At 38.4% G+C, this 12,552-nt stretch overlaps 1 protein-coding gene across 4 annotated transcripts in view; it reads left to right on the top strand.

Moving 5' to 3' along the window:
* Positions 1–12,552, top strand: part of TENM2 (teneurin transmembrane protein 2) — a 1,512,848-nt gene that overhangs the window by 861,416 nt on the left and 638,880 nt on the right. The window contains exon 1 of one of the 4 annotated variants that reach the window (XM_025435138.3): positions 5,853–6,245. The exons of 2 other annotated variants lie outside the window; for them this stretch is intronic. In XM_025435138.3, coding sequence (XP_025290923.1) covers positions 6,200–6,245 — 46 coding nt within the window. In that variant the 5' untranslated portion in view covers positions 5,853–6,199. Of the gene's footprint in view, positions 1–5,852; positions 6,246–12,552 lie in introns of those variants that run through there. One more of the 4 variants, XM_049109165.1, reaches the window with a different exon arrangement.

Here is a 12,552-nt window from a genome sequence, read left to right as displayed (position 1 = left end):
AGACAGGACGAGATTAATTTGGAAAATTATATGTAATAAAATGTTCCGGGCAATGGGCTCTTTGAAACTCAAGAAAAGAACATTTACCATGAACTAATAGAATTTAGAAAGGATCCTTCGAGGATGGGGAATTTTTATATTGAACAAAGGGTAGCATACATTTAACAAAACAAATTTCATGGGAAATAACAGATGGACATGGCAAAATACAAAATATATTTGGATGTATCTAAACCAATTGGGTGGGAATTTTTAAAAATCGCTAGAAATAGATGGATTTGGGCTGACTCTATTCACTTACTCATTATCAAATATCTATCTAAGGAGCAGTAGGCACTGCTCTGGGTATGAGGCATATAGCAGCAAACAATAGCATATCTGACTTCATGAAGTTCATGTGAATATCAAGACTAGTACAAGACAATAAGACTTTGACACCACTGATTATCCTGTGTGGGGCACACAGGCCATTTCTCTTATTTCTCTTGCTTTTCACTTGTGCACAAACAGGCAGAGACCAAAAAAATGTATGTATGCATACATATTTTGCATATGTGTTGTACATATATGCATACATATATCTTTTATATATAAATATATAAGTGTATATATGTATATTAATAAATGCGTTCAATTTGTTAAACATTGCTTATCACCATGTACATCAAAAAACATTGATTGCCTGAATATTTTATGTTATTTCAGGTGCTCTAGCATTGTGTGGACTTAGCTAGGAGGAAAATAAATGAGAATATAATTATTTCATTTATTTAAAAAGAAAGAATTAAAGGTGACTGAACACCGTGGGTATGTGAGTGGTTATTTCTGCTTTGCTGTGTAACCTTAAAGAGATGACTTTCAGCTAATAACCTACACTTTTCCATGCATGGAATGGGTGGCCTGAGGGGCCTATCTTCAAGCAGAATATAAATGCCAAGGATGAGGAACCAAATCAAATTGATGAGTATCACTTTCTTGCAGATTTTATTTTATTTATTTATTTATTTTGTGGAGAACGTCATTCATTTCTATCTGCATGCCTCATTCATATGTAGTGTTTATCTTTTACATTATTTTGTATAATTATGAATCTTTTCATAGAAAAGATGATGAAACCATTTCCTCAAACAACAGTGTCACTGAATTTAAATATGGTTAAAAACTTTAATCCCCATGAGCACAGATGATCAAGCAGTCAACAAACATTTACCGAGTAGGCAGGCTACTTTGTTTAAAGATTTATGGGAGGTACTAAAGATCCAGAGATGCTTTAAACATGAATATTGCTTTTATTTAGTCTGTAATGTAATTGGAAAAATAGGGCACAAACCTGAAAACCCAGATAATAAACCAAATACAATATAGGCTAATTTGTAAATGATCATAGGGATAAAAATAGCAGAGGTTGAAAGACAAGGGTTTATATCCTGGCTTGGCCCTTTGTTCTTTGTGCGACATCAGAGAGGTTAATTTTGCTAAACCTTCATTTCTTCTTCCATAAAATGTTCTAATAGCAGCCATTTGGTGGGTTGTCATGAGGTTTAGAAATGAGAGACAATGAATAAATCTTGGTCATTTAATAAGCATTTATACTATTACTATTCTTTTTTATTATTACTGAATATTCTATATTGTGTAAGTACTAGCTGTATACTATCATGCTAATCACTTTACATTTATTTGCCAATTAAATTAAGTCATCACAGTATTTTTTGGATGCAGAAAGTGAGATCAAAAGAGGAAAGGGATCTGATAGACGTCCCACAACGAGGAAGCAAATTTCACTGTCAGAGTTAAGCTTAGGATCAACTCCAAAGCCAAGCTCCTACTTACCACATACCACCTTTCCTGGAGCATGAGTAGCTACTATGATTAAAGCAATTTCACCACTGTAAACTTCAGAAGCCCAAGACAGACATCTAACTTGTCCTGCTCTTGGATAAAGGGATGGCTAAAGATTCAAATGCATTCTGATGAAGGAGAAGGGAATATTCTAGAGAAAGCAGGGAATGTACTGAAGGCTCTGGGAGGAATGGGTGTGATCAGGCTCGGGGAGCCTCCAGCTTGCGGTGAGGAGGTGATTCGATGAACATTGACATGGGTAGGTTGGTGTCAAATTGCAGAGGTGATTGAATAGGGGGGGCGGGGCGGGAATCTGCACTTCATTTTCTAAAGAAGTATGAACCTTTGGCAATTTTTTTCTTGTAGATACCAATATTCATTTAGAATGAGAAAGGAAATCACAAATTACAAATCAAAAGGTCAGTAATTACAAATATTACAATTGCCAAGAAAGTAACATGATAGTTTTATTATCAGCCTGACCCACCTCTTCAATTGTTTCTCCTACAGTTTTTCTGCATGCTCTTTGTTTCTTCAAATGATAATGGCTTTCACTATCACTTTTTTAGCCTTTGATGGTTTTTAAGCTGATACCTAATACAATGAAATAAAACAGACAAACAAATAAAAATTGCTCAATCAATAGCTATTGGGAATGGATGTCATTCAGAGTGGCATTTTGAGGAGGTTATTCTGGCTTGCAAAGGATGAATTGGAGGAGAAAAGAAAACCTCTTAAAATGGTCATTTTCAATAGCTGTGTCATGACAGTTGGGAGAAATGTCACGAATAACAAAGTACTAATAGTAAAGTATTGGTTTGCCAAAGATTAGCTGTTGTATCCATTAGAGCAGATTCAAGGTCATTCCTAGAATAACATCACCCACCTTTACTTAGATTCCAAGTGCTTTCTTACAAGAGGGAAAGACACGAGTGTCACGATTTAGTTTGGTCTTTGGCAAGACCCTAAGAGTGTCCTCAAAGGAGTGAGTGCTACGTTTCATCCCCCTCCATGTGTCTCAAGATAGAAAAGCACAGGGAAGTGCGGCATTAAAAGAGGATTGCCACAGGCCAGGCCAAAGTCCCCAGGTTGAAAATGCCCTAGAAATCTGGAAATGAAATAATAACTTTAAGAGACAGGGGTTGGGTGGGGAGATATTTGATAGTTGTTGATAACTGAATGATGAGAAAGAATGGAAAGAAAGGTGCCCTGGATGACTCTAGGCCTTATACGCTTCACACAGGTTGAGGACATGGGAAGAACTGCAGCTTGTTTTGAGAAGTGGGATCATGAGTTTGGGTGTAGAACTTGTTGAGTTTTAAGTATATTATCCAAGTGGGAAGACCCAGAAGCAGGTTGAATAACTAGAACTTACAAGGAAGGTCAGGGTGGGAAGAAGTCTGTGTGAGTCAGCTATTTGGAGGTGATAAAATATTGTCTATCTTAGCTATTAAAAAAAAATCTGTTGGGAGGATTTCCTACTAAGAGGTAATATTTATGAAGCACTCGCTGTGTGCTAGGAACAGAACTCACAACAGCACATGCATTATTTATTCCTAATGACAGCCTCATGAGGCAGGTATCATCATTACACCCATTTTAAGGTAAAACAGCCACAGAAAGGCAAAATAACTGGTCAAGGTCACACACCAAGCAGGTGGTAGAGCTGGGATTCAATCCCAGCCAACCCAGTTCCCAAAACTGAGCACTCACCCACCATATATTCCACAGTATAAACACATGAACATAAAGCTGTCCCACAGAGAAATGTCTTGTAAAGAGTCACATTCTATTAAGAAATGTTAACAGGACTGGGGCCACCTTTGGCACCCCACAGAGCCCCCTTCACTCAAGATATCTTAAGAATAAATCATATGTATCAAACTACAAGTGATGCCCGCTCAGGGTACCCACCTCCTCACTAAGGAAGTGGTAAAAATAAGCAACAACACTGACAGCCACTTATAGCTTTTTTTTTTTTTAAATCTTTTTGTCACCTTGATTTGTTTTTATCTTTCTTCCACTATGTCTTGCTGATCCTGTTCAATATGCCCCAGGCCCCTCCCTGCTTTTATTGCACTGAAATAGTTGTATTCTTGTAGGAGAGTCTTTATTTTTATTGGCAGAAAATTCTCAGTCTACTTACTCCCTTGTATAAAGTTAATTTTAACTATAGAACCTGTATCAATAATGTCATTTAAAGGAGGCTGCTTCCAATACACTCTGTGAAATGTCTGCAGAGAATTTCGGATTTACCAGGGCACACTTCCCTAGCTACTGCGGCTTCCTTTCTCTTCTACATCTGAGCTTTCTCTGTTCTCTGGCCAGCTGCCTTCTGTTCAGCCCCTGTGTGTTCTCCAATCTCTGCTCTGCCTTAATGATAAGTAAGGCTTCATCTTGATCACATTGCAGGGATGGAAGGGGGGGGGATTGTTACTTCTTTATTTGGGGCCAAGCTAAAGACATATCCTCCAATTGGCAAACCACAAAAATTATTACACTTCAAGTTTAATAAGATCAAGCAATCCCTCTTTGGATAGAGCCCTGTGGCCAGGGTGGAGAAAGGTCTTTCTTCCTGGACCAGTTCTCACTGCGTATCTGGTGGCTTACACGGGATCTCCAAAACATGAGACGCCTGGGGTCCAGGGATATACTGGTGGGGTACACAATGGTTGAAGTGAGATGACCGGGTTTTTATTTTTAGTTTTTCCAGAATAATAACTGTTATAAGTAGGACACATGGGATTTATTTTCCATTATTAGAATTGCTTAATTTCAAAAATATGGTCAGTCAAAAGCTTGGGTGTCTCCCCTTCTTGCTGGCTTACTACCACGTTAGCTCAGGTTACCATGGAAAGCAAGCAGTTATTTCCACCAATAACTTATACCAAACACTTGACCTTGGAATCGGTAATTTACATCCTTATAAGAGAGGTCACTTAGGGAATTTAACTGTGTAATCCTAGCCCCCATGTGGCAGAAGATGAGTAGAAATGGAACAAAGCTGGTAAAACACCATTCGAAACAATTTGATTTTGGGAAATCATTTCTTTTCGACTTTATTTTTAAAATGGAACCTACTTTAAAATGGTACAGGAAGGCAGAAGGATGCAGTAAAAGTCTATAGAAATAGTGACTCAAAAACTCTGTTCCAGGACTCAAGAAGGCAAGCCTGTTGTCACATTTGGAGGGAAACCAGAAGGAATTTAGGTCTTCACTTTCCTAATAGCCTCTTTTCCACCACTTTTCTTCAAACATCTTGCCCTCTCTTTTATTTTGCCTTTAATAATACAACTAATAGGGAGAAACCACCTTTCAAACTTTAGCCAGGAAACAGAGGTTCTGCAAGTACTAATATTTTGGTGTGGGCTTCTTCTCTTAAAGACAATTACCAAGACGAAGCATTTGTTTCTTCTTTTGTTTACCCATGGCAGTTTGTCAGCAGTTATGATAAGTAGAGTTCCATCTGCCAGTAAAACTACGTTGCAAATTGCCATAGAAATTAGCAGCTTTCATTTTTGCCTACATAAATAAATATGCGAAATAAATTGCACATAAATGCCTCCTAAAAAATCACAGGTACACCGCACAGTTAAATGCCAATCAGACAAAACCAGAGACACATTGCGATTATCTCAGTTTTCAAACCTGGAAGATACACGAATGTGTTTCTAAATGAGAGAGGCAGTGTATCATGCTCGCTGAGATAAAAACAGAAGCTGCCAGACACTGCACTGTGGCTTTATTCTCAGAATCCTTTGCCTGAAACCCGCTCTATCTTTTCTCCGTGTTCTCCTCTCTCTCTCCCCCTGTCTCTCTCTCTGTCTCTCTCTGTCTCTCTGTCTCTCTCTCTCCTTCTCCTTCTCTCTCTGCCTTCTTTCCCCCTCTCCCTCTCTCCTCACTGTCTTTTCCCTCGCTCATTGTTCTCTCTCTCCTCCTGCCTTTGATGCACATACGTTGTCACATTCCATTGACTCTCTCCTCTTCTCTGTTCTTACACTCAAGCCTAGCGGTGCTTTCGCCAGGCAGCGGCAGCCTCTCCTGCGAGTTTTAGTCATGTGTGCAGCTCAGTTTGATCGAGCGTTCCTTTTCTGCCTTTTCACTCTTACAAAAGATTAAAAGGTGGCGTCACATTGCTCCCCTGTTCCTTCCCGCAGGAGGGACTTAAAAGGGACAACAAAAACTAATCACTTTCAATAAGCATTTTCTTGCTAGGGAAAAGGGGGGGAAATAAAAGAAGAAGGAAAGAAAGAAAAGGGACAGAAAAAAAAAAAGAAAGAAAGAAAGAAAGAAAGGCAGGGGGGTGGATTTAGCGGTGTAATTGGAGACCGGTGGTGAGGATTGGGGCGAGCTAGAGATGTTGCACGCTGCTAACAAGGGAAGGAAGCCTTCAGCTGAGCCAGGTAAGAGCGCCCATCGGAGGGTTTGACCGAGTGGCTTAGTTAAATCTCTGTTTTCACCGTTTTGTAATTGAGAAAGGCATCCGCAGCAGAAGCCGATTTTTCAGTCGGCTTCCTTTTGTTTAACATAGAAAGTACCTGTATTAATTTTGATGAATTAGAGCATGCAGCAAATTCAATTGAAAATAGATTTGTATAGTAAATGCATTTATACTGAATGATTTCTTCTCCGTTTTATTTAAGGAGAGAGATGAGAAAGATGATTTTGATCAGAATAGCACTTTGCATTATGTTAAATTCTAAACAGCTAACGGAGAAAAATAATCCAATTGATTCTGTTTTTGAACTCGGGGACTTAAACCCTGGGAGAGAGCTGGCATTTGAAATTTTTCTTCTAAGCGAACTTCTGATGTGTTATAATAATTTTTCACTGGAGGTTTAAGCAAGGTTAGAGTTTATTTAAGTCTAGTTGCTGGGGTGTGTTTGGTTTGGATCTTGTCAGTGAAGCTCTATCTCCTTAACCTGTGTCAGGTTGATGTTTCATAAATGGAGATTAAGTGTTGTCCCAAATGAAATATGAAGTTAAAACATCAGGTTAGGGCATGTTTTAGAACAGGATCCAGTAAATAATTAGGATAACTGAATTATGACAGTTTGAGATGGGAGTTAACTCTGGAGGTGCTGTTTGGTAAGCCTTCCTGGCTTTTAAGCAGCTCAATAATGAAGGGGGCTAATTATCAGGCTCAAGTTGGAACTTTGCATTTAGGACCCTAAATATAGAATACATGTGGACTTTCACCGTAGGTGGCTTTTAGGAAGCTGTCCCTTTTGTGCGCTATGAATGAGAGTTGTGGATTATATTTGATGGCATTTCTCCTTTAAAGAGCTTTGGGATGAAGCTTAAAAGGCTCACATCTATTTTAACATTGAACAAACACAAAATGCAATATACTGTAGTCTCCCGGTACCTGATTTTTATTGCTGCTGCTGTTGTTTTAAGGTTTCGATAATGTGTTTTTAACCTCAGTTTTCGTTGATTTTGTGTTCATTGCCTCTGCTGCTAAAATTTATTGCTGGCATGAATGAACTGAAATTTGAGAATGCAAAAAAAAAAAAAATAAAGATAGAAAGAAAAAAATAGAAAGAAAGAAAGACACTCATTAGCCAGAGTTTTTATTTAAGGATACAGAAATCCAAATTATATCCAAGTTTGTTACCTAGGATGTTACCTAAAATGTTTGACTTAATTTTTAGATAATTTTGAGGGGATGGGAACATCTGAATATTCAAAGTACAACATTCTGTTAAACGAATGCTTCTCTGGAATGAGATCTAGAAAGGTGACTTTAATGCCTCCACAAGGTTTGGTACCGGAAAGAGCTGCTGTACTATGTGGCATCATTGAGACCAGCAACCGTGAACCAGAGGATGGTTTATATATTTATTTCATGATAAGATTCTTTTTCTTACCGACTTTCCAAATTGGACTTGCTCCCCAATACCTTACTCTGGCATGTCTCATGTTTGCCAAACCCTCTAATGGCATTTCGCGGGTGCAGCACGTGAATCCAATTTTACGAGTATACATGAGGAGCTGCTGAATTTGGGGGGAGTAGAGACCAAAGAGACAATGGGGTCTCATCAGACTTCAACATGGAGAGATAGCCCGCCGAAGTTCTGAAGGAAGACCCCTCGTACAGGTGTGGGGAATCTTCATTTTTCCATCATGGGGAAAGAGCAGAGAAAGATGTGGACAGGGGTAGAAGAAACTGCTCTAGAATGTTGATGGTGTCATGCTGGTGGTAGCCTAGTGAGTTTTTAAAATCACATCACCTGCAGTTTTCTTTTCTCAACTTACTAAACTTTGCAGAATCTTGAAGTAGTTCCTCTCGGATTCAGTCCGTGTCTCGACATAGCTTTCTCTCATAAAATCTTTTCTCTGACTCTCGCCTTACCCAACTCCTCAGTGTTAGGGCTGCCACTGATAATGATGAATGTTTCCTAAAAGAAGTGACAAGTGTTGAGAAGATGGGCCGGGAGAAAATATGTTGTCTGCGTCACATATGTGTTTTAATTTTGTTGATGAAAATGACTTCTTCAAGGTGAGGAGATGATACATTCGAAGTTGCAGCTTGGCTCTCTGTATCAGTGAACCACTACCCTTCTGCCCTTCTTCTAGACATCTCAGTAGAGCTAACGTGGGCAGAAATAATCTGGTTGTAAACTGGATGGTAGTGCAGCATGCACTTCCTAAGCAGATGGTAACCAAAACTATCCTTACTCAAACTATCTGATTCATATAAATAGCATTTTTCTGACTTTTCCAGTAGATGTTGCTGGAGAGCAAAGAAAAGATCATTTTTTTACAGGAAAAAAAGAAATGCAGTAGACTTATAAAAGCCAACGGAAAAGATCCTTCTCCCCAAACTCCGCTGATAGCATTTTGCATAATTTGCTAATTAATGAATTATATTGAATCATTACCTTTTATGATGTTCTATAGAAAGCTATTAAAACTTGAGTTAGATTTTAAAATTATGGGATTGTTCTCTTTAGTCCCTATATATAATGTCTGTTTGCTGTTTTCCGTTTTTAAAAAATCAAGTTAACTGCACATTACTATTCAGAACATTTCATCCCTGAATGCTAAAACCCTTTAACATGCAAATATGATGTCAGAGGAAGAACTGAAATAGAATACTCTGAGAAGAGTAATGATCAAACGCATTATAAAAATATGCACCAGTTGCCAACATGTAATGAAATATTAAGAAATTAAAAGCATGCAACCTCTAAAGTAATAGAATTTCATTGCTCTGAGACTGTTTTCCCACTGAATATTAAGTGCTTAATAGATCTATCCGTAAAGAAACAATCGAAAACCTACATGGTTTGTCACTGAAGTTCTTTCATTATATGATTTTGAAAAATTAGCCCAATAGGATTTTCCTCAGACTAGGAAATGTAATTAACATTGGATATTAAGTGCTAGATTTCCAAAGCAAAAGCCACAAAGCTTGATGGAGAAAATAGGAATGCAGAGAGCAAGCATCAAGCACTACAAGCTGAGGGGACCCACGCTAGAACTACTCTGCTGGTAATCACTCTGATAAAATGACAAAGATGTCCCAGAGGAGCCTGGATTCTAGTACCCAGACATGGACTGATGCAATTTCAGGCAACCAATGACCTCTATCTGTGGGAATATTTATTTTTGGGAATGATCAATTAACTGATTTCAATTGTCAAAGAGAAGTGTATGTATTTTTTTTTTTTTCTATGCACGGGGAGCCTGGATATTACAAAGGCACAGACAGGACAAGGGTATAACCTATGTGGTAGAGCTTTCGGTTTTTCTTACCTTAACCAGTCCGAGCTCTTTTCTGGTGGATTTTTTCTCTGCATTGAAGCCCTTCTTTGTCAGTTTTCATTCCTGAGGTAGGAAATGTTCCCGAGGATGTTTTGATTTAACACCCATTTGTTTCTCTTTTCTGGGAGAAAAAAAAAGGAAAAAAAAAAAAGCTTATCTTTAAAAGACGTGTCCGGTACTCCTATATTGTAATTAGTACTGTAAGTCCCACTGGATAGAAATGGCCTTTTTTTTTTCCTTTGATTCAAATACATTATTTTGTGCTTGACCTATAGTGGGTTTTTTGTTTGTTTGTTTTTCTGTCGTTAAATAAAAAAACCAATTGTACAATTTGATGGGAGATTTGGGTTCCTTTTTCTGGTTTGCTTGCTGTTCACTTTTGGTATTCTCTGTTTTCAGTGGAGCTATCAAGCACTGACTCTGCCCAAAGCACCCTGAGTCAAATGTGCCAAATGCTACCTCAAACAATAACAACAAATGTCTGTCTTCTCACTGAGAATCTTAGGAAGACACAAGATGTGACCCATACCTAGAGAATTGCCTAGTGGATTAAAATGTACCCAGTTCTAACTCCTTCCTTAAGAGAATGGAACAGAGAGGTTCCTCTCACTGCAGGTTGAGAGGATCCTGAAGGTGGAAGTCTTTGAATTAGGAGCGAAAGGTGAAGATACAAAATAATCTCGATGAGCAAAGTGAGGGGTCATGTGGTATGTAATACCAAAAAGAACGAGTAATGCCAATATGATTGAGAGCCTTGAGTGGCGGGTCGAGCGATTTAATAGCTACTGAAAAGATGAGATCTGAAAACTTCAAGAAGAGTTCCCTCGGAAGAGAATAGGGAAGGAGTGGAATAGTGGGTCCATACTATACTCCTGCCCACCCAACAGATGCTGAAATGTCTATCTAGGGACCATCTGCTCTCCAATTATACTGTGGCCTAAGGGAGCTATTGTTACTAGTGGGATATTGCTTTACTTTTTTAGGGATGTTGTTAAAAAACAAAACAAGTGAGAACCCCTTGTCTAGAGGCCAGAAACCAGAGGCTAATCTATTGCATTATCCTAGACCGAGGTGGTAAGGTTGAGAAACACTGTCACAAGGAGGGAGAATGGCTCCGAGAAACACCTTCCTATTATAATTATTGCAATTTCTTGTATGTACTGTAGATGTCATGGCCTCATTAGACAGGGATTCTGTGTATATGCATTTGTTTTCGTAAGAAAAACCTTCACTATTTGTCAGAGATGAGACCTGTAATTTAGAATGTGTTATATTCTCTGCATACTATTTGGATATAATCAATTAATGTGATGTTCATTTCCTGTTTTCGGAGATTGTTTAGGATGGAATCTTATGCTCTTTAAAAGTTTTCATCCTCTCTGAGAAGGTATATACTTTATCTGTTGAAATTAATTACTTCTTTGAATTGCCTATGTGTCAGTTACTTTCTAGAAACCTTGACTAACTTACCTTGAACTCTTAGATGTGTAGTGTATTTGACAAATTCAGCTGTGGAGATTCCTCTAACTATATAGTGAAGGTTTATATGTTAACATTTAAGATGTTTTCTTGCGCCCAACAGACTTCATAATGAGAAGGAGCAGAAATAATTATTAGCACAGTTAGGTAAGTGGAGTGCCACCCTTTTTCTCAGAAATTGATTTAACCAGACTATTCAGGTGAACAGGGTTACCAACATCACCTTGGAACCAAGCTATAGATGATTGCCTTGCCTTGTCCTCCAACCACTTTAATCTAATTTGTTCCATTTACTTCTCTAAGCTTTTTATCTTCCCACCATTTTAATACCATCAGAGATGGGGGCTGCCCATGACATTCACACTTGACATTATCAAACACAAAAGGCATCACTCATGCACTTGACTGCATTACAATGCAAGGGAAAAAAATAGATCCCAGAGGCTTAGAAATTATTGTTTCATACCTTGAATGTAGGTGGGTTTTTTTCCCCCTGTTTCCTCCAGCCTGCCTCATTTGACTGTTTTTGCTTCTGTGTGCTTCCAGAGAGTTCTGAAAACCCTGGAAAAATCAGCACTCACGAATCCATAACATACACACCCTTATGTTCACTGGAGGCATGCATGTTAATACAATGGAAATTTACAACTCTATTATTAACTGTTATTTGCTAGGCATCAACCACATTTTGATGTAGTACTGAAGTTGAGCCTTGCACTTGAGCTGTTTTTTCACCATTGACTTCAGTTTTTCTGGCAGACAGCTGTGGCCAGACCTTTTCCTGACTCACACATCTGTGGTCATTGCAGTAACTCTATTATTGCTGCATAGACCCAAAATGTTTGGAATCTCTAGCCATCCTGAGTTTCTTTACCCATGAAATCTTTGTGTGTGTGTGCATTAGGGTGGGGGAAAGATTGTTAAAGTTAATATAAATTTATTTATACCTCCCTTTGCTTACTGTTCTGAACTTTCTATGCAAAGACAATTCCTTCCTTTCCCTGCATATATTGGATAACATTTGTGAGTTGGACAAATAGTGTTATCAGATTGTGGTGAATTGCTTCAGGAGTATTACATCATGCATCAGGATTGTGTGCTCTGTAAAGCTCTGTAAAACAGCTAGCTACATGGTATCCTACAGGTTTAATATACTTCTGCAGCCTTGTACTTGGGAAGGATTTCTGTAATTGGAGACAATCTAGCAAGGAGAACTTTTTAAGCCATTGGAGGCCAAAATACAAGTTTTTGAGAAATGTGACTTTATAGGCTTGAAACTGAGTGGATTACAAATTTCTCTTAACTGGACAGAATCATAATTGCATATATAGTACAGTTCTGATTATCCAGGGTTTGAATTTCCAGCATAGGGATTATCCAGATTTCTTTTCTGACTCCCCTGTCTTTTCTCTAACTACCTGACGTGAATCATTTCTCTAATCATTGGCACCTCTGCTAATG

The sequence above is a fragment of the Canis lupus genome, chromosome 4 (genome assembly GCF_003254725.2).
Source record: "Canis lupus dingo isolate Sandy chromosome 4, ASM325472v2, whole genome shotgun sequence".
Lineage (NCBI taxonomy): Eukaryota > Metazoa > Chordata > Mammalia > Carnivora > Canidae > Canis > Canis lupus.
This window is presented reverse-complemented; position numbering and strand designations above follow the sequence as displayed.